Source organism: Artemia sp. Qi Xiang Cuo, chromosome 9 (assembly GCF_049724085.1).
Source record: "Artemia sp. Qi Xiang Cuo chromosome 9, ASM4972408v1, whole genome shotgun sequence".
Taxonomy (NCBI): domain Eukaryota; kingdom Metazoa; phylum Arthropoda; class Branchiopoda; order Anostraca; family Artemiidae; genus Artemia; species Artemia sp. Qi Xiang Cuo.
Genome location: NC_142802.1, coordinates 77,484,320 through 77,505,001, shown reverse-complemented (window position 1 = coordinate 77,505,001; position 20,682 = coordinate 77,484,320). Strand labels below are relative to the sequence as shown.

Sequence of the window (20,682 nt, the reverse complement as noted above, 5' to 3'; positions counted from 1 at the left end):
CACATATGTCAGCGTCGGGCTGGTACCCCCCTTTCTACTTGTGCGGGAGCTATGCATCTAAAGAACGGAAGCACTCTTTAACCCAACACCTCACACTGCTAATGCAGATGACATTCACTCAATGCGCTGTGCCCTCAACATTCTGTATCGGTGACCTTACTACGATCCGTAAGAAAGGAAAAGAAGTACCCCAGTGCACCTCGTTTCGACCCATCACCGTCGAAACCTCTCTATGTAAGCTCTTCGAGCTTTTCTTTAGGGACGAACTCGAAGTAACTTGTTATACACCCCCACACCAATTCGGCTTCAAACGAGGAACTGGCTGTGCTGACGCTCTCATTGTATTAGCAAATGCTCTTATTGATGTCGATTATGTGGGAGAAAGTTTAGTTCTTGCTGGCCACGACATCAGACGCGCATTTGACTTACTCATTCACTCTGCAATGTTTCTTGAAGCTGGTAGGCGTGGACTGAAACCGGATATAATTCGTACACTTAGGGATATGTATACACGGGATATGGATATGTGTACATTCGACTGAAGCTTCCGCCAGATAATAATTTGTGTCTGATTTCTAAGAAAAAGCTCATACCAGTCTTAAAGGGCGCTCGACAAGGTGCAGTATCCCCCCAAATTTCTTCAATAATTTTGTCCTTGAGGCTCAAGACCAATGCCCCTGATCTTTAATTTTCGCATCTATTAATCTGTCGTTTGTTTGCTACGTGTATGATATTCTAAATCTCAGTCATACGCTACTGCAAATCAGTGAAATGTTTGCTATCCTTCAAGATGAATACCACAAGGTTGGGCTTCAGTTCAATTTCGCAAAGTCCAAAATAGTTCTTTTCAACTGGAGGAGTCTTACTCTCCCTTCAATAGCACTTGGGAGCTAAACGGTTCAGCCTGCGGATCATATAGTATACTTAGGGCTCTCCATTGGGTCCTCTTTACGTCACACTAGTTCTCGTCTCATCGAGCATCTTAACCGTCGAATTTCAGCATCTTACGCCTCTATTGTAACTTACAAGTTCCGCTTCAATCGTCATCTCTTAGCTAGCCTGTTCAATGCAGTAGCCCTCCCCCATATACTGTGCATCACCCCATTTTGGAAAATATTTACAAAATCTGAAAAGTCAAAAATCTATTTGCTGTTTTTCCGTTTTGAAAAATATTTACTACATTTATCATCGTGGCACAGAAATTCATATATGGAAAAAATATATAAAATGGCAGACCAAGAAATAGCTATATCTCGAGCTATTGGAAAACATAATAGAAAAGTAGCTGGTCATGAGCTAGGCCCACTTGTAGTGCAATTACTTCGTCTGTTGTTGATTTTTTTTTTCTTATATTTTGCTCCGTCCTTTTCGAGTTTTTGTAGACGGGTTTTCAGTTAATAAATATGTAAATAAATAAACAAATATATATATATATATATATATATATATATATATATATATATATATATATATATATATATATATATATATATATATATATATATATATATATATATATATATATATATATATATATATATATATATATATATATTTGGAAATTCAAAGGGTTAGTGCCCTTTTTAATAGTCGAAAGTGATTTGAGGACAACTAAACCCCTCTCACACCCACCTTTTTCCCAAACACATCCAATCAAAGTTTTTAGATAGCCATTTTATTCAACGTAGTTGAAAGTTTTGGAAATTAGGTCTTTAAGGATGACAACCCTCCCCCCCCCCCACAACCCTCAGGGCAAGGGTTGTAAGTTATGCCCTGGGGGCATATAAGGTTTTTATGGAAAGCAATGTTGTAGAAATTTCAAAAAGGACTCATTCAATTTGAAATTGAAAGGGCAGGTGCCCTTTTTAATAGTTGAAAGTAATTGAAGGGCAACTAACCCCCCTTTCACATCCACCATTTCCCCAAACACATCCAATCGAAATTTTGAGATGTTCATTTTGTTCAATGTAGTTGAAAGTTCTGGAAATTAGGTCTTTTAGAATGATAACCCCCTCAAAGCCCTTAGTGCAAGGGTTGTAAGTTATGCCCTGGGTGCATATAAGGTCTATATAGAAAGTTGTTGTTGAAACTTCAAAAAGGGCTCATTTCATTCGGAATTGAAAGTGATACTGCTCTTTTTAACAGTCGAAAGTAGGTTAAGAGTAATTAACCTCCCTCTCACTCCCACCATTTCCCCAAACATATTCAATCAAAGTTTAGAGATAGTCATTTTGTTCAAAGTAGTTGAAAGTTCTAGAAATTATGTATTTGGGGATGACAAACCCCCCAGATTCCCCAGGGCAAAGGTTGTAATTTATGCCCTGGGGGCATATAAGGTTTTTATAGATAGCATTGTTGTAAAAACTTCAAAAGGGGCTCATTCAATTGGAAATTGAGAGGGCTAGTGCGGTTTTTAATAGTCAAAAGCGATTGGAGGGTAACTAACCCCCCTCTCACGCCCACCATTCCCCCAAACACATCCAATCAAAATTTTCAGATTGTCATTTTGTTCAACATAGTAGAAAGTTCTGGAAATTAGGTCAGTTAGGAAATTAGGTCAGAACATCATTTGCACTTTACTTAAAAAAATACAAATGAATGTGCATTGTCAGTTTAATATACATATACTGATATTTAGTAATTAAAAGGTTAATACTATTCGATTTATTAAAGTTATAAAAGTAAAAATCATTTGTATTTTTTTCAGTAAGGTGCAAATTATGTTCTGGCCTTGCGAAGGCATAGGGGGTTTTGAGCCCAACTCATGTTAATTTCTGCTCGTTTTGAGTTTGACTCAGCTATTTATTGTAATTTCTGTTCATTTTGGGTTTCATTTATTTATCGATGCTGATTTGTGATAGTTTCATGCTTGGTAGATTATTTGATTTTATTTATGCTCATTTTTGGTTTAATGGTGCTCTTTACTTTTCTTCAAAAAACTTGTTTTGTGGAAAAAGTGTTTTTAATTAATTCTAATAAATTGGCCCCTGTGTTTCAGTAGTTGTTCTGAGATAATTGGGACACAGACCATGCTTTGGTTGGCAAAGAGAATTTAAGACATAAAAACAATATTCAGTTTACCTCCCCCCACCCCCATAGCCTGACTCATGCAAGAAAAACTTTTGTGTAAGCTTTCTAAATTTAGTTTTTCTTTTTTTTAACAAGGACACAAAGGGGGAGGTAATTTTCAAGTTTCTGCAGGGGTCAGGGTTATTTTCCTGGGGAAATTTATCTTTTGAGTTTTTTTAATTGGACTAGATGTTTTTTTTGTTATTTTCATTTTTTAAAAAATGGAAAAACAACAAACAAAAGGCCACTTTTGAGGGCCAAATGGAACTTTCACACAAATTGCACATTCAAATGGAAATTAAATGTTCTGGTGCCCTTTTTGAGTGCCCAAGAAAATTGGAGAGCAACTTGGCCCCCTCCCAGGCTCATTTTTCCCCAAATTCACCCAATCAAAATTTGGAGATAGCTATTTTGCTCAGCATAGTCAAAAACTTAATAAATTTGTCTTTGAGGATGACATAATTCACCACAGTTCTCGGGGGAAGGGCTGCAATTTATGAACTTTGCCCTTTGTTTACATATAGTATCGTTTATTGGTATGTTTACTGACTTTTTCAGGTGGGATTTTTCGGGGGGGGGTAGGGTTAGGAGGAGGGGGTAGGAGGAGGGATATAGCTATTTTGTTCAGCATAGTCGAAAATTTAATAAATATGTCTTTGAGGATGAGTTAATTCCCCACAGTTCGCGGGGGATGGGCCGCAAGCTATTAAGTTTATCCTTTTTTTACATATCCAATTGGTTATTGGTAAATCTGGACACGTTTTCAGGTGTTATTTTTTCTGGTGGGGGGAGGGTAGGCGGAAAGGGTTACTTGAGAGAATCTTCACATGGAGGATGTTTCCTTGGGGGAAGGGACATTGCTGTGAAGGGGGTGCCGAATTTCCCAGCATTATTTAAAAAATTTCAAAGCATATTTTAAGTAGTAGGCTAAATATGTCACTCAGTTATATATTTCTGTATATAACTTAGATAGGCCTAGTCAGTGAGTTACACATATTTATAAGTAGTAGGCTAAATATGTCACTGAGTTATATATTTATGTATATAACTTATATGCCTAGTCAGTGAGTTACACATATTTATAAGCAGTAGGCTAAATATGTCACTCAGTTATATATTTTTTTATATAACTTATATAGGCCTAGTCAGTGAATTATTCATACTTTAAGTAGTATGCTAAATTTGTTACTCAGTTATATATTTCTGTATATAGATTAGATAGGCCTAGTCAGTGAGTTACACATATTTGTAAGTAGTAGGTTAAATATATCACTGAGTTATATATTTATGTATATAACTCATATGCCTAGTCATTGAGTTACACATATTTATAAGCAGTAGGCTAAATATGTCACTCAGTTATATATTTGTGTATATAACTTATATAGGCCTAGTCAGAGAGTTACACATATTTTAAGTAGTAGGCTAAATATGTCACTCAGTTATATATTTCTGTATATAACTTAGATAGGCCTAGTCAGTGAGTTACACATATTTATAAGTAGTAGGCTAAATTTGTCACTGAGTTATATATTTCTGTATATAACTTATATAGGCCTAGTCAGTGAGTTACACATATTTTAAGTAGTAGGCTAAATATGTCACTGAGTTATATATTTCTGTATATAACTTATATGTCTAGTCAGTCAGTTACACATATTTATAAGTAGTAGGCTAAATATGTCACTCAGTTATGTATTTCTGTATATAACATATATAGGCCTAGTCTGTGAGTTACACATATTTATAAGTAGTAGGTTTAATGTGTCACTGAGTTATATATTTATGTATATAACTTATATAGGCCTAGTCAGTGAGTTGTGTATATTTATATTTAATAGGCTAAACATTTGGCTGAGTTTGTGAATGTGCACAACAAAAGTGAACTATTGGTATTGTCTTCCCCAGACTATTTAATGTGTTACCAGGTACTGAGAAAGAACAGCTCTACATATCAGTAGGGTACCTCCCGAGGAGGCATCAATCACGGGGGAACCTAGTCCCTGGGGGTCCATAATAGAATCTGGGGCACACTTGCCCAGGGTCATAAATACAGGCGGAGGAGGAAGAAGGCCCCTCAAATGTACACTCAAAAGGGCCCACTTGTTTATCCACAAGTTCCATGAGTTGAAAACCTTCTCCAAGCAATGGGTTAAATTGCATGGTGATGCAGAACACCATCGCGGGAGGATCCTCTATAGGAGGACAACTTTGGCAGGACGTAAGATCCAGATCTATAGACAACGGCCTCTGCAAAGGGCTGCCTCGACGTTTTCGGGGTACATGCGAGACTGGGGATCTTGCGGTCAACTCTATTCCCACTTGAGGAGTGGCACCCCTCGAGGAAATTATAGCCTAGTAAACGACACAGCATTCGCATGGGATTCTGACTAATGGAAAATTCTTCTGGGATTGGTATGTTTTGATGGGCGTCTTTGTGCTGAAAAACCTCTTACTAGCTTGTTTATCTATTATAGGTTGCCTCCCAGTAGTAGTATAATATTTTTAGGCATGAATATATAATGAGTCTGAGGTAATAGGCTTGAGATTGTCTGTGCAGGATTTCGACTCGTGTTGATAGAAGAGCATCACCAAGCGCTGAAAACCATGTTGTGACCAAGAAGTGCCCAGGATTTCACACAACCTCCATTCTTGGAGGTCCCAGGGACTTCTTTCTGTCCGGTTCTAAGCCGGCTTAAGCACTTCGGTGTAGACTTGAGAAGATGTGTGATCCCCGTCCTGCACTGGTATCCGGGATCATTGCTTTTCCTGAGGTGAAAAAAATTTCAACGATTTAAAGAACATGATAATTGGAACTTGGAATGATACGACATTAAAAAATGACTATCGTATCGACATTTTGACTGACGAATTCAGACGATTCGAACTAGATCTATTAGGAGTTTCAGAAACTCATATCCCAGGGGTAGGAAGCATGAAAATAGGTGATATAGAATTTGTTAACTCAGGCAGGAAGGATGGGTTACATAGACATAGAGTAGGTCTCATGATGAATAAGAAAGCTGCTAAGTCTCGTTTAGGCTAGGGAGTTATTAATAATAGAATAGTAATTGTTCATTTTATGACTAAAAGTTCAGGGTATCAGTTATAGTAGTATATGCCCCTGTAGAACCGACTGATGGAGATACTAGTAACTCAGATGAATTTTACTTACAGTTACAGAAGCAAATAGACCAGGTCCCAGGTAGAAATATGATGTTATTGCTGGGAGATTTTAACGCCCAGGTTGGTAGAAATAAGGATAGATGGTATTCCAGCTTAGGTAAATTTGGTGTAGGAAAAGAAAACAGTAATGGATACAGACTTTTGCAATTTTGTAGGTATAACAATCTAGTTATAACCAATACGGTGTTTGGTCATAAAATGGCTCATAAGCTAACATGGTATTCACGTGATGGTAAGACAGCAAACCTTATTGATTGTGTTATAGTAAATCGAAGACTGGCTGGTTCAATACAAGATACTAGGGTATATAGGAGTGCTGTTATTGATGTTAAAAGTAAAGATCACCATCTAGTAGTGTCAAGGGTTAATTTAAAGCTGAAATATCGGAAGGGTAATTACCTCCAGAGAAGTTATGATGTTAGTAGACTCCAGGATGAGAATTTGAGAGAAACTTTCCAGGAACAGTTGAATACTAAACTTGAGAGTTTAATATTTGATAATGTGGAAGATGGTTGGAATTATTTTAGAAAAATAATTTGTGAAGTTGCTGAAGGTGTATTAGGGAAGAAAGCTAGAACTGCAGCTAAGATTATTAGTGAAAAATCTTTAAGTTTAATAGAAAAGAGAAAGGACTTGTACAAGAATTATCTGAGTGATAGATCACATGAAAACAAAAGAAATGTAAAGAAAGTGGAGAAAGCATTGTAAGGAGGTGTGAAGTGGGGGCCATGGATAAAATTGCCGAGGATTTAGAAGATGCAGCTAGACGGCATAATAGTAAAATATTGTACTGGCACGTTAACAAATTGAGAGGTAGTAGTCAATCCGGACTTGTCCCAGTTAAAGATAGGAATGGGGTGGCAATTAGTGATAAGACAAAATCTAAAGCGAGATGGGCCGAACATTTTGAGAATTTGCTTAACCAAGATAAAGTTGCTGGAAAAAATATAGAGGAAAATGAAAAAGTTTGTGATACATTGGATGTGAAGGAAGATTTGTTTTGTGAGGAGGAATTAGAAACAATACTAAAAGAATTAAAGAATAATAAGGCTCCAGGTGCTGATAGGGTAGTAAATGAGTTTCTTAAATATGGTGGATCTGAGGTTAGAAATAAGTTATTGGAGATTATGAATATGATTTTTAAAAAAGGGGAAGTACCTAACGATTTTAGGAAAACCTTAATTAAGCCACTTTATAAGAAAGGTGATAAAAGTGAGTGTGGTAATTATCGAGGCATTAGTCTGGCCTCTGTAGGTAGCAAATTGCTTAGTAATATGATACTTTTTAGACTGAGAGATGCCGTAGACAAAGTTTTAAAAGAAGAGCAGTGCGGTTTTAGAAAAGGTAGAGGATGTGTTGACCAAATTTTCACTCTTAGGTTAATAATTGAGAAGTGCCTAAGTTTTCAAACACCTTTGGTCCTCAGTTTTATAGATTATGAGCAAGCGTTCGATTCTGTTGATAGAGGAGCTTTAGTAAAGGCCTTATCCTTGTATGGTATAACAGACAAATACATTAAAATTATTAGTGTTATGTACGAGAACAACACTGCTGCTGTTTAGGTAGGAGATAAGGTTAGCTGCTGGTTTCGTATTAAATCTGGAGTTAAGCAGGGTTGTTTTCTGTCCCCGTTTATATGAATCATTTTGATGGACTTTGTTTTAAGGAGCACAGGAAAGGCAATGGGAGACCACGGAATCAAATGGGGAGGAAAAAGTCTCCTGGACTTGGATTATGCTGATGATTTAAGCATCCTAGATGAAAGTGTGAGCAAAATGAATGAAGTTTTAGAAGTTTTGCGAGTTCAGGGTGCTAGTATTGGTTTGAAAATTAATGTTAGGAAGACCAAGTCACTAAGGCTAGGAATAAGTGAAGATGAAAACGTGACGTTGGGTAATGAAAAGATTGATCAGGTGGGCAGCTTCACTTACCTTGGTAGTATTATTAGTAAAGATGGTGGGAGCAGTGAAGATGTTAAAAGTAGAATCGCCAAGGCTCAGGGTGTTTTTTCACAGTTAAAAAAAGTCTGGAAGAATAGGAAGATAAGTCTGCAAACCAAGATTAGAATATTAGAAGCTACAGTGATGACAGTGGTCAAACATGGCTCTGAAGCATGAACGCTCCGAAAAGCAGATGAACATTTGCTAGATGTTTTCCAGAGAAATTTCCTACGGATTGTTCTGGGTACCCGGCTGACTGACCGTATTTCAAACAATAGGCTATACGAAAAATGTGGTTCAAGACCGCTTTCTAGGTCTATAATGAAAGAAAGGTTGAGGTGGTCAGGGCATGTTGTTCGGATGAAGGATGACAGATTGCCGAAGATTGTTCTTTTCGGCCAACCATCTAGGACTAAACGGAAAGCAGGTCGTCCCCGTCTGGGTTGGGAGGACGTCATAAAGAAAGATTTAAAGGAAATGGGAACTTCTTGGGCGGGAGTAAAAAGGGAGGCTCTGAATAGATTGGGGTGGAGGAGGAGCGTGCGTAGCTGTGTTGGCCTCAGGCGGATTGGTGCTGCAATGAGTTGTTAGTAGTAGTAGTAGTATATATATATATATATATATATATATATATATATATATATATATATATATATATATATATATATATATATATATATATATATATATATATATATATATATATATATATATATAACCTAGGACGAGGTTTTTAACCTTACTCATATATCCAATTACCTAGGACAAAACAGTGAACAATCAAATCGAAATGTCCAAATCCATGTAAAGTCGTCATCAATAAATGTAAGTCGTTGTAAAATTTACAAGCAAAAGCACCTTAAATCTAGCGAAATATTTCCAAGTAGTAACCTTTGATTTGCGCTCATCAGAAGAATACCACCTGCCTTAACGGGTTTCGAGGCTTTACTTTCTTTACCCGGCATGGTGGAGACGCCACCAAAAATCTTTATGGTATCCCTACGTTAGGTAAAACTTGTAAAATATATGCATACTAGTGAAACTATTCAAAAAATAAATACAAAATAAGATTGGTTCTATCCTTAATGAAATCCCATAGGTCAATGAAAGGCAAAATCAATTCTGGAACAATGAAAGACTGATCCGGCCGTGAGTTATAAGAAAAAGTGTTTTATTGGTATCTGGAACCAATTATAGATTTAAAGTTCTTCAAGCTGGTTTGAATTTAATGTACAAATACAAAATTCCAAAAAAGAAAAGTGAAAGAGAAACTCTATTGAAATATCACGGTCCTTGATGTTCAAATCCATAACCATCTCACTAATCCCATATTGTGTACTTGTCTATTCTAAGACATGTAAAAAAAAAGTTTAAATAAAATTATCATGTTAAAAAAATAAACTTCAAAAAAGTATAAAAAAGGGGGGATTGGCCCAAAAAGATGGAGAGAGGGGGCCCCCTTGGAGGTTGGGGAGATGGGACCTTGGAGGTTTAGCGTTAAGTCACAAATTTCTATCTCTTTTATTGCTTATTTTATTTTGGGAACACTGCTCGATGGTACTTGTGTATTATACAGAACACAGTCGAGAAGTAAAGCTAGGTCAAGCCACAAGGTCATCTTGATAGTGATGAGTCTATTACTTTCAACTTTTTTAGCGTTAAGTCACAAATTCCTATCTCTTTTATTGTATATTTTATATTGACAACACTGCTCGATGGTACGTGTGTATTATACAGAACACAGTCGAGAAGTAAAGCTAGGTCAAGTCAAAAGGTCATCTTGATTGTGAAGAGTCTGTTATTTTAAATTTTTTTAGCGTTAAGTCAAAAATTTCTATCTATTTAGAGTCCCGCTTAATATTCTATCATTTATGTCGTGTTCCCTAAGACTCACCATCTTCTCAGACTTACCAAAATGTCAATCAATCTCTGACGTTCACTTTGCTCTTGCAACCGTGAACGGATACATTTTAAATTCCTATGAAGCCTATCGATTTTTCTGTCATGAATACTTAAACAATCGGACCTCTATAACTTCAACGTAATTCATGTCTGTATTAATTATACATCATCCTCCCTGCAAATTTATAACAGTTACGTAAATTCATTGTTGAAATTCCATAGAGTCTGATGATGTCACCTTGTTCGCCCAGTATTCTAGCTCATTAAGACCTCTTGGAGCTATTGCGCGAATCCAACGTTGAAATTCTCAGAAGTCTGACGATGTTACATGTCCTGGTCGTAATCTAACCCTGTCATTGACCTAGAAAGAGATGTGTAATCTTGTTCGTCCATGGATTCCAGACCTCTGATTGGTCTAGGAAAAAGGCTTTTACCAAGGACATTAAATCTCTTCCCGGGGTATAAGGACGTCCGCTATTCATTACCCTAGTAATGTTAGTTTTTGCTCGTTTTGACTTTGACTCGGCCCTTTATTAAAATTTCTGGTTGTTTTGAGTTTCATTTAATTGTTGATAGTGATTTATGGTAGTTTTATGCTTGGAAGATTGTTTGACTTTATTTCTGCCCATTTTTGCCTTAATAGAGCTCTTTACTTTTCTTTGAAAAGTTATTCTGTGGAAAAAGTTTTTAAATTAATAAAATTATATGACACCGTCGTTCAGCTAGGGGGGCTGGTGCCCCCCTTATGGGCTCCCTTGTATATATATATATATATATATATATATATATATATATATATATATATATGTATATATATATATACATAAATATATATAAATATATGTATATATATATATATATATATATATATATATATATATATATATATATATATATATATATATATATATATATATATATATATATATATATATATATATATATATATATATATATATATATATATATATATATATATATATATATATATATATATATATATATATATATATATATATATATATATATATATATATATATATATATATATATATATATATATATATATATATATATATATATATATATATATATATATATATATATATATATATATGGTCGATTTATTTGTTGTTGTTCGTCCAAGTGTAATGACACTGGGGGTGATTTACATAATCGCTAGGGGGAATGTGTTGATCTAGGACTCGAGGGGGAAGTGAATTTCCGAGAACTTGATTTACATAATCGCTTGGGGGAATATTTTGGTCCAGGAACGGGAAACAGGATCACGTGTCTCCTTCTAAGCCAATCAGGGAGTCGGTTACATCTCATTGTAAGCCAATCAGAGAGTCGGTTACAAATTGTTTACCATTAAAACGCAAATAGCCCATGAGATTTAGTGTATAACAGACATGCGTTGTGATTAAACAATCAGAAAGTTCCAAGACACAATGGATAGAGCGTCTGAAATTATTAATGAGCTAGAAGCCTTAGCTACAACGATTTACAATGTGAGTTCTGTTTAGTAAATTTTCATAGTTTATTTTCAAATAAAATCATTTTACATAGTAGCCCCTTCAGTTAATTCAAATTCAGGTAACCCCCCCCCCCAAACACACACAATACAAACTCCACTATATGATGTTTATACTCGCTAGAAAGCTTAAAATACGTTCTTTTTTACCTTGTAAACCTAACCTCCCCCCTCTACACCCCTCTCAGTTTACGACTTTAATTCTTCCATTGGAAATAATTCTGTTTTGATAAATTTATTCTTTCTGTAAGCCTATCTAAAAGTGACAGTCAACTTCTGTCAACCCTTAGCTATTAATATACCGTCTCCATTTAAGCCGCCGCCGCTAACTTGACTTAAATACATTCCTGCAATGATAAATTGAATAGCTGATAATTAGCTGACACCCCACAATTACACTTCCTGCTTGTTAATCCTTTACGTTAGCGACTTAACCAAAAGGTTTCAATGAAAAAAGGATTGTTTTTCCCATCGAATTAAAACAGTTTCAAGCAAAAAGAGATTGCGGTAATTAAGCTAAGCCTACGCAACCTTTATGGAAGTAGAGAAACGAGTTATTTCCAAAATTATGGCATAACAATATTTTTTAGGACATTATGTAAAAAGGGGGGAAGGGGAAAAGCCTCAATTCTAACACCTTCAGTATAAAGCGAAAACCAAGTGTTTCTTCGCATGAAAAGTAAGGGGCCGGGATTTCTATGAAAAAGAATACATAGCTTTATTATGTGTAAATTGAATAGCAAGTAGAGTTTAGTATATTTCTTACAAATTTTTACTTTTTGCTTTACTGAAAATGGGGGGAGGGGGTTTCTTTACGATAAATGCTTTCTAGACAAAATTATGGTTAGGGGGTACTAATTTTTCTTCTGTAAAAAATTGAAAAATTATTTCAATACTAAATTTTTTCTTCTTTTTAAGACAAATTATGAAGAATGTATGGCCCCTCCACCTGAAAAGAGAGCAAGGGGTAATAATAAAACCCCTGCGAAACCCCTGCAGTATTGTCGCTGGCCGAGGCCCTCCAGACAAGTGTTGCCTGCCCAAATCCCATCCACGCAGGCTCCAATGCAGCCTTGTAGAAAATTAAAGAGCAAGTGGATGGCTGCTCATAACGTCACTGCTGCACAAGATTGTGAGGTCACCCCCTACCAAGCGTTGCCGGGCCCTCCACAACCAATGCAAGGCCAGAATGTGCTCCCTATAGCCCTCAACATGCAAGCTGCAAATCTAAATTTAAGTTTCTATATTTTAATTTCCGTTAAAAAATTTTTCTCCCAAAGGAAATATAATGCTCTCCTTTTGAACTGTTTAATTATTGAATCATGTCAAGTGCATGCATTCCGCCTGCTAAATTCTCGTGAATTAGGTTAGTGAAGCCAAAAAAAGGGCACTATATTCCGGTCATAATTTCCAATAGTAAGTAACAAAATCTATTGCGATATTGTTTCTCAAGTAAAAACTGCTTTATTAACGAATGGTTCATCTTGCCTCTACAGATATCGTAAAACAACTTTCTATCAGAATGAGTTGTGTATCTTGACAGGAGATTGCCTGAAAGGGAATAGGCTTTCCATTTCAAACCAAGTAAAGACCCCGGTTTTTTTACAAAGCAGATAAAAAGTATTATTATGAAATTTTTAGAGGTTGGTTGAACAAAATCAAAACCTTTTATGTCATCTTTTAGATTGTATTAAGTTGGAACTTTCGGAATATAGAGTAGGGAACTAAATGCTACTGCTAAGCGCGTTTTTAAATAATAATCTAATTTTTAAAAATACGAATGATTTAGACACTTTGAAAATAACCTATTTTTCTTTTATAGATTACATTGGTTCCATATGCTCTGACCCCCTCACCAACTGAAGAAAGAAGTACTGAACCCATTGAACAGACAATGGAATTTCATGCAATTCAAAACAATGAATCGCCAACTATCAACGAATTACATTGTATCATTAATGCACTCGAAATACTGTTTAATACTGATGATTTTTTAAGTGACTTTTTTAATGTTGATAATAGCGCAGTTGAGCAGGGGGACTTACCGTTGCTAAGTACAAACACCTTACAGCTTTTAGAGGATCTTACAAATGAATTAACTTGGAACCCTCCCCCCACTGATAACATACTTCCACTTCAAACAACTGAAGTGGCTTCCCATAGCCCTATTATTGAACAATGTGGGGGAGGGTTGGTGATAATAATATACAAGAGGAGGAGGGGGAGGAGGGGGAGGGGACTAATATCCAATTTACTTCATTCCCTGAGTTTCAACTCTCAAACACAATTTTAAATACAATAGTTGTCTACACTGCAACCTTTGGAGACTCTTTTAATTGGCTTTTGGGTGGTAATTTTGTGTTTGATCCTGTAGAAATTGTTCATGAATATGTAGATAGAATTCGTGAACTGCTAGAAAACCAAATTCAGTTGTGGGGAGGAGGTAAGGATTCAATTAAGGTTTCTATTGTTTTAAAGGTGTTTTATTTAAATGAGAAAAAAAAGAGGTTTACCATCATTATGTACACATCGAGACGCGACTGGTCTATCCAAATTTAGAGAATTTTGAGGGCATTTTTTCAGAGTGGATAGGCCATATTATTACGCATGTCGAGCGCATCTTATAACGAAAATGGGAGCGGGTCTGTAGTTCTTTTTGTTGAAAATTTAAGCGTTAATATTTGCATTTAGTTTAAAAAAGATTTTATTTTAAGAGGGGGGGGGGTGGGGAAAGGTCAATAGTTTTAAAATATAATCCAGATTTAGTAGGTTGTCAAGTTGTCCAGTGAATCCGTTTTGAAACAGGTCAAAAATGTTTCAAGTACGCTTTCCTCATCAGCATTTCAGCCTCTAGCAGATGACGCTACCAAGACAAATTTAGATTACTGGGCTGTACATGAGAAGGAGGGGTCCGATTGTCCCATTATAGATTTTTCTTGTTTAGAGGGAAAATACCCAGTAACACTCAGGTCTATTGATATTTTTGAAAGGGCCAATGCCCATTTAAATATCGGCGTTACTGTGGTTCAGTATGAAACTATCTTTGAAGATGGAATTCGCACTAAAATGAAGGGGGTGGTGTTCCCAGTAAGATGTCCGTCGATTGCATTAATGAAACACTGGGGATGGTAGTTGTACACACCACATAGTCACCCCAATTCAATTGGCCATTTTAACCCAATTACAGACATTAGTAGAGTTCTATTTTTATAGCGCCATAGAGTTCTATGGCGCTATTTCTCGTTTGAGAAATACACATTACCCTATGGTGTTGTCTGCAGAAGATCGTCTCGTGATTAAAAATCAAAAAATATGTTGGGTTTGAAAGGGGAGTTTGAAGAGAGGGATAAGGGGAAAGGGAAAAGAGGGGGGAAGGGGAAAGTCTGAGACCACAATCACTTGTGGCAGGACAGAGCCTCGGGAGGTAGTAATTTTAGAGGGGCAGCACATCAATCGTGTAACTTAAATGTTAGCAAGCAGTATTTTGTTCCAGTTTTTATTCATAATTCAAATTATGATTTAAAATTTATTTTACCGGCACTGGCACGTATGCACAGGGAGTGAGGGGGAGTAGATAGTCCATGGGTAAATAATTCATTTACCTATAACATCATTCCCAAATCGGCCGAGAAGTTGGTGCTTCTCGGGTTGAAATGGCAGGTAGTAAATAATGGGCATACATGCTGGAATAAAATCAGGTTTTTAGATTCTTTTAGTTTTTTTCCCAAGGCATTGAGTCAATTGATTCAAGTGCAGAAAAGCAACAATTTTGATAATTTTCCTTTGCTTAAACAGCACTTTCCAGACAGTGAAATGTATGACCTATTGACCTGTAAAGGTGTATATGCATACGACTATTGCTGTTCAGGCGCTTGCTTAAGCGAGGTGAAACTACCTCCAATTGACGCTTTCTATAATTCACTCACCAACAGTGAATGCACAGCCGAGGAATATGAATTTGCGAAGAAGGTGTGGTCTAAGGGGAATTGTAAAAATGGGTGGGATTATTGTAGACTGTACTTGGCCAGTGACGTTTTAACTCTGTTAGATATTGTTTGCAAGAATACAGACCAAATCTATTCAGAGTTTGGACTAGATATAGGCTATTATTTTTCCACACCACATTTGTGATGGACTTGATTTTAAAAATTAGTAGGGAGGAAATAGGCTTAATAACTGATGTGGATCAACACCTTTTTGTAGAAAGATCAATGAGGGGTGGGTATGTTTTTCATGGGGATCGCGTCTTGACAACCGATCCAAGCGGAAAAACAGCACCGGTGCAAAGTCAAATGCAGTGTTCTTGGACATGAACTCATTGTACCCCTCGGAAATGTCTCACTACTCTTTGCTTTGTGGGAACTATAAATGGCTTGAGAATCCTTGTGAGTTCCCCAACATTAACACCGTCGAGGACAATGGGCCACAAGGATGGTTCTTTGAAATTGACGGGCACATTCCATTGGCGCTTCATGATTCAGTCAGAGATTTTGTTTTTCCCTGTATCAGTCGACCAGTGACCGGGGACTCACTGAGCCTCTACAATCGATCATTGGTTGAGGATATGGGGATGCACTGGACCCCCTCTAAGCAAAAACTGATTGCAGATCTGGACCCTAAGAAGAATATCGTTGTTCATCATATGCTTTTGCACTGGATGGTGAACAATGGTTTCAAAATCACCAAAATACATAGGGTCCTGCAATTCAGTCAGAAACTCTACTTAAAGACGTTTATTGACACTTTTGTTGATAAACGCTCTCGGGCAAGCAGTAAAGTAGAGAAGGAAATGTATAAATTCATTCTAAATTCAGCGTTTGGTAAAATGTGTGAAAGCGTATGGAACAGATCTCGTTGCGACGTCGTGACTGACCCTCAAGAGTGTGCACGAATTATTGCCGACCCCAATTTTACAAAGTTCACGAGCATAGAGGCTGGCACGGTTCTTCTACACAGAAGCAAGAGAAATATGGTACTGAACAAGAATACAGCGGGAGGTAGTTCAGAACTTTAAATTTTCAAAAGCTCGTGTTGTCGTTTCTTTACAATGTGTGCAAGTTACAATGGACCCGGGAGGGGGAGGTTCATTTTTACCATCGGGATACAGATTCTCTGCTGTTAAAAGTAAAAACCGGGGATTTATTGGGGGATTTAGAAAATGGGGAACACATCAGCTCGTGGATGGATTTCACCAACTGGAATCAGTCCCTCTACCCCAAGTTGGTGAAACGTCAAGCCTCCAACCAACTACTAATGTTAAAGTCAGAGACGGGGAGTGATTTGATATCCAGGGGGGTGTTCCCGGGTCCTAAAGTTTATTGCGTGGAAACTCATAACGGGGATGTAAAGCAGGCGTGTAAAGGGGTGCCTACACATTTTGTAAAGAGCAATTTCAACATGAGTGTCTACAGAGACTGTGTAGAAAGTAGCCTAGTGCTGAGAGCACAACTGCTTGCAATTCGCTCTCTACAGTACAGAAATTTTACTGCAAGAGTGGAAAAGAATGCAATGTCATGTATATCCGACAAAGTTTTTGTGCCCGAGAATGGTGTAAGTGTACTACCCCATGGCCACTACCGTATTTCGGACCGGGTTGAATGCATAGACTATCGCAATCAACTTGGTTTGGAAAAATTAACCTGAGTTTGACTCTAACCACTAACCCAACCCTTTCATAAATTAAATACTCTAACCCAAACCTAACCAAACCTTTTCATAAATCAAATGCTCTAACCCAAACCTAACCCATATATAAATTAACTGCCCCAACCTAACCCAACCTGTAGCAGCAGCAGCAGTGACGACGACTATTGTATACAGCGCCCCCGGTAGGGTGGGGGGTCCCGACCGCGGCCGGCCCCACGGCTCCCGAGGGGTGGGGGTCCCAACCGCGGCCGGCCTTCGGCCCCGAGACTCCCCGGAGGGTGGATGGTCAGTTGAAATTCATAATGTTCAACTGTGCTATTTTTTTTAAAGTTCATGTTGATGTTCATGTTGTACAAAAAAAAAAAAAAAAAAAAGTGTTGTTGTATAAATAGTGTGTGTTTGTACAAAAAAAAGTGTTTTTATGACAATAAGTTTTGTTCTTGTTGTTCTTGCTGAACAAAAGTGTTATTATAATAAATGTTGTTCTTTATATTTGAATAGAAGTGTTTTGTTTATAAACATTACTTAATAATGTTTGAACAAGTGTTATTTTTATGTTGTTCATGTTTGAACAAGTGTCATTTTTATGTTTTTCATGTTTGAACAGAAGTGTTTTTTTATGTTAATAATGTTTGAACAAGTGTTTTTTTTTCAAGTGCTTTTGTACAAATAGTGTGTGTCTTTGTACAAAAAAGTGATGGTTGACAAATAGTGTTTTTTATGACAATAAGTGTTGTACAAATGTTGTTGTTGTTGTTGATTAACAAAAAGTGTTTTGATAATAAATGCTTTTGTTGTTGTTGAACAAAAAGTGTCATTTTTTTATGTCAATAATGTTTGAAAAAATAGAGTTTTTGTTCTTGTTGAACAAGTGTTTTTCTTATGTTGTTCATGTTGAACAAATAGTGTTTTCATGTCGAATAAATGACCATAAAATATTGTTTTTGTTGTTCTTGTTAACGTACTTGATAGATCTATGGGAAAATTATTACTACTTATTCATTGGGCCAGTATGAATTACGGTTAGTTGTAGTCTGAGTGTTATCAAAAGTAGCAGCAGTATGTATCAATTTAAAACACCCTACAGATTATTTCTGTGTGGTCCATCAATGTCAAGGAAAAAAAACAATTTTATCTAAAATAAATCAAAATTGGAATAGAATATTTTTGGAAAAGCCAAAGAAAATCTATTATTGCGATGGTACTCGGCCGGAGTTCAAAGATCAAATAAAAGTTATTATCACACCCTTACCAATAAAATTCATACGGGGACTTTATGTTTTCAATAGTATTGAACACAATTCGTGGATGATTATTGATGATTTGGCTGAATCCATTCAACAGTTCTCACAGGAAATGGTACAGCTGTTCACCGTTCGCTCTCATCATGAACAGATTTCCATAACCCTAGTTCTACACAATCTGTTTCATCAGAGCAAATGTATGAGAACCCTTGCTTTGAATTGCACCATCTATATTATCTACCGAGTTGTTCGTGATTCTAGCTCGCTAATAACTCTCAATAAGCAAATATACCCAGGCGCCCCCATATTTCTGCTGTGAGCGTACACGCAGGTAACAAGAAAACTCCACGGTTGAATTTTGTTAGATATTAATTAAAGCACACCCAAGAATCTGCTTTTTGTTACCAATAGTTTTAACGCATAAGTTACAGTTTATCTTTCAGTGACCAATAGAAAAGGCCTTTAGTTGTCATCATGACACTGAAGAAACTGCAAAAACAATGGCATTTATTTTCTATCTTAGGCACTTCAAAGCCCCCGCTAAGGAAGGTTATTCTCAAACAGGGTGTTGACAATGATTTCATTAATCTAATATGTGAACTTTTTTTAAATTTAACTGATGACATTGTGAATTTATCACAAGGTGTTAGAAAGCAGACCAAGCAGCATCGTTCCATAGTACACGCCTTGGTTCGCACAAACAAGGGAAAATTTTTTAAAAGAAAACGGCTCCTTCAAGCTGGCGGTAGCTTCTTTACACTTTTACTGCCAATAATTGCAGGACTTGTAAACGGTTTTCTCTAGAGAATGGCTAAACCATATAAATTGACACCATTTGAACTTGTCCTCTCGCCCATCGAACATTTTGAAGACAATCTAAGCAAATTCATTAATGATGAGAATATTGCCGATGACAAAAAACTGCTTTTAATTCAAGATGCATTGCGACGTGTGGACAAACATAGAACTTATCGTGAGAGACCCGCTGTTACTGTCACAGATCCCTCTAAATAGGAAACATCTCCTCAAGATTCTGCAGCAGCAGTGCAATCAAAGGAGAACGAATTGAATTCTATAGTGACAACAATTGGAAACCTATTGCCAGTGACCTATCGAGAACAGAGTAAAAGAGTATTATCATATCTCATGTTGGAAACTGGTGGTGATGATCATCAAGTTAAAGTCGACAGCGCAGGGAAACGAATTATAATTCAGGGAAAAAGTTATAATCTAGTTGATTTAATTTTTGATATGGTGACGAGTCGTAAAGGACTTTTATCATTTGACAATAATCTATATAACTTTCTAAATGCATCAAACTTTCCCAAAAGTCTTATTGGCAATAAGCAAATTCTAAAGAAACTAAGAGAATATAGTCCTCCAACAACGCCAACACCAAAACCATTTAAAAAAGAAGAAGATTCAAAATTGGAAAAAACTAGCAGCAGCAGCAGCAGCAAAGATTTTATAACACCTGTGGCTGCTAGTCAAAATCGAAGACGGATTGATTCACCCTCCAGTGTGCAAAAGGGGAGTGGACATTACACTACGTGATTGCTTTCAAAATGGTTGAAGTTCTGAAACATGTCAATGAAAATATTGGTGAAGCGGGAAGTCTAAGTTCCCATAAAACGCTTTCTAAAGTTGCTTCTGACATAGATGGCGGCAGCAAATTAAAAAAGCAAAAGAGTATCTACAGAATGAACCGAGTTACACACTGCATCGGAATCGCAGGCTTCGTGGAAACAATATCGACAAACTAAAGCCCTTTTCCCTCTGCATATAATGCAAACTGATCTTTTAACTTTAAACGCAATTCAACGACGTCACAATGCACCCTACAAATATATTCTAGTGGCAATCAGTGTCCTTAGTCGCTATGCCTATGCCATTCCTTTACGGTCAAAGAGAGGTGTTGAAGTTGCTCAGGCCTTAGAAAGTATTCTTGAACAGGATTGCTATAGAAAAATTCAATCGGATCGCGGTAGCGAATTTATTAATCCCCATGTGCAAAAGGTTCTATTGAAATATAATACAACACTTTATCATAGTCACAGCCCGATAAAGGCTGCATTGGCTGAACGATAAGATAAGATAAGAACGATTCGTCTGTTAATTTCAAGATATTGTACGCTGAAATATTGTGACTTGAATAGAACAA

The 20,682-nt window shown here is 36.6% G+C and overlaps 1 protein-coding gene across 1 annotated transcript in view; it reads left to right on the top strand.

Annotated features, from left to right (window-relative positions):
- Positions 1-11,548: 11,548 nt before the first annotated feature.
- LOC148949040 (filamin-A-like) overlaps positions 11,549-20,682 on the top strand; it is a 187,607-nt gene continuing 178,473 nt past the window's right edge. The window contains exons 1-2 of the mRNA XM_089095096.1: positions 11,549-11,608; positions 13,454-13,605. Coding sequence (XP_088951222.1) covers positions 11,549-11,608; positions 13,454-13,605 — 212 coding nt within the window. The remainder of the gene's footprint in view (positions 11,609-13,453; positions 13,606-20,682) is intronic.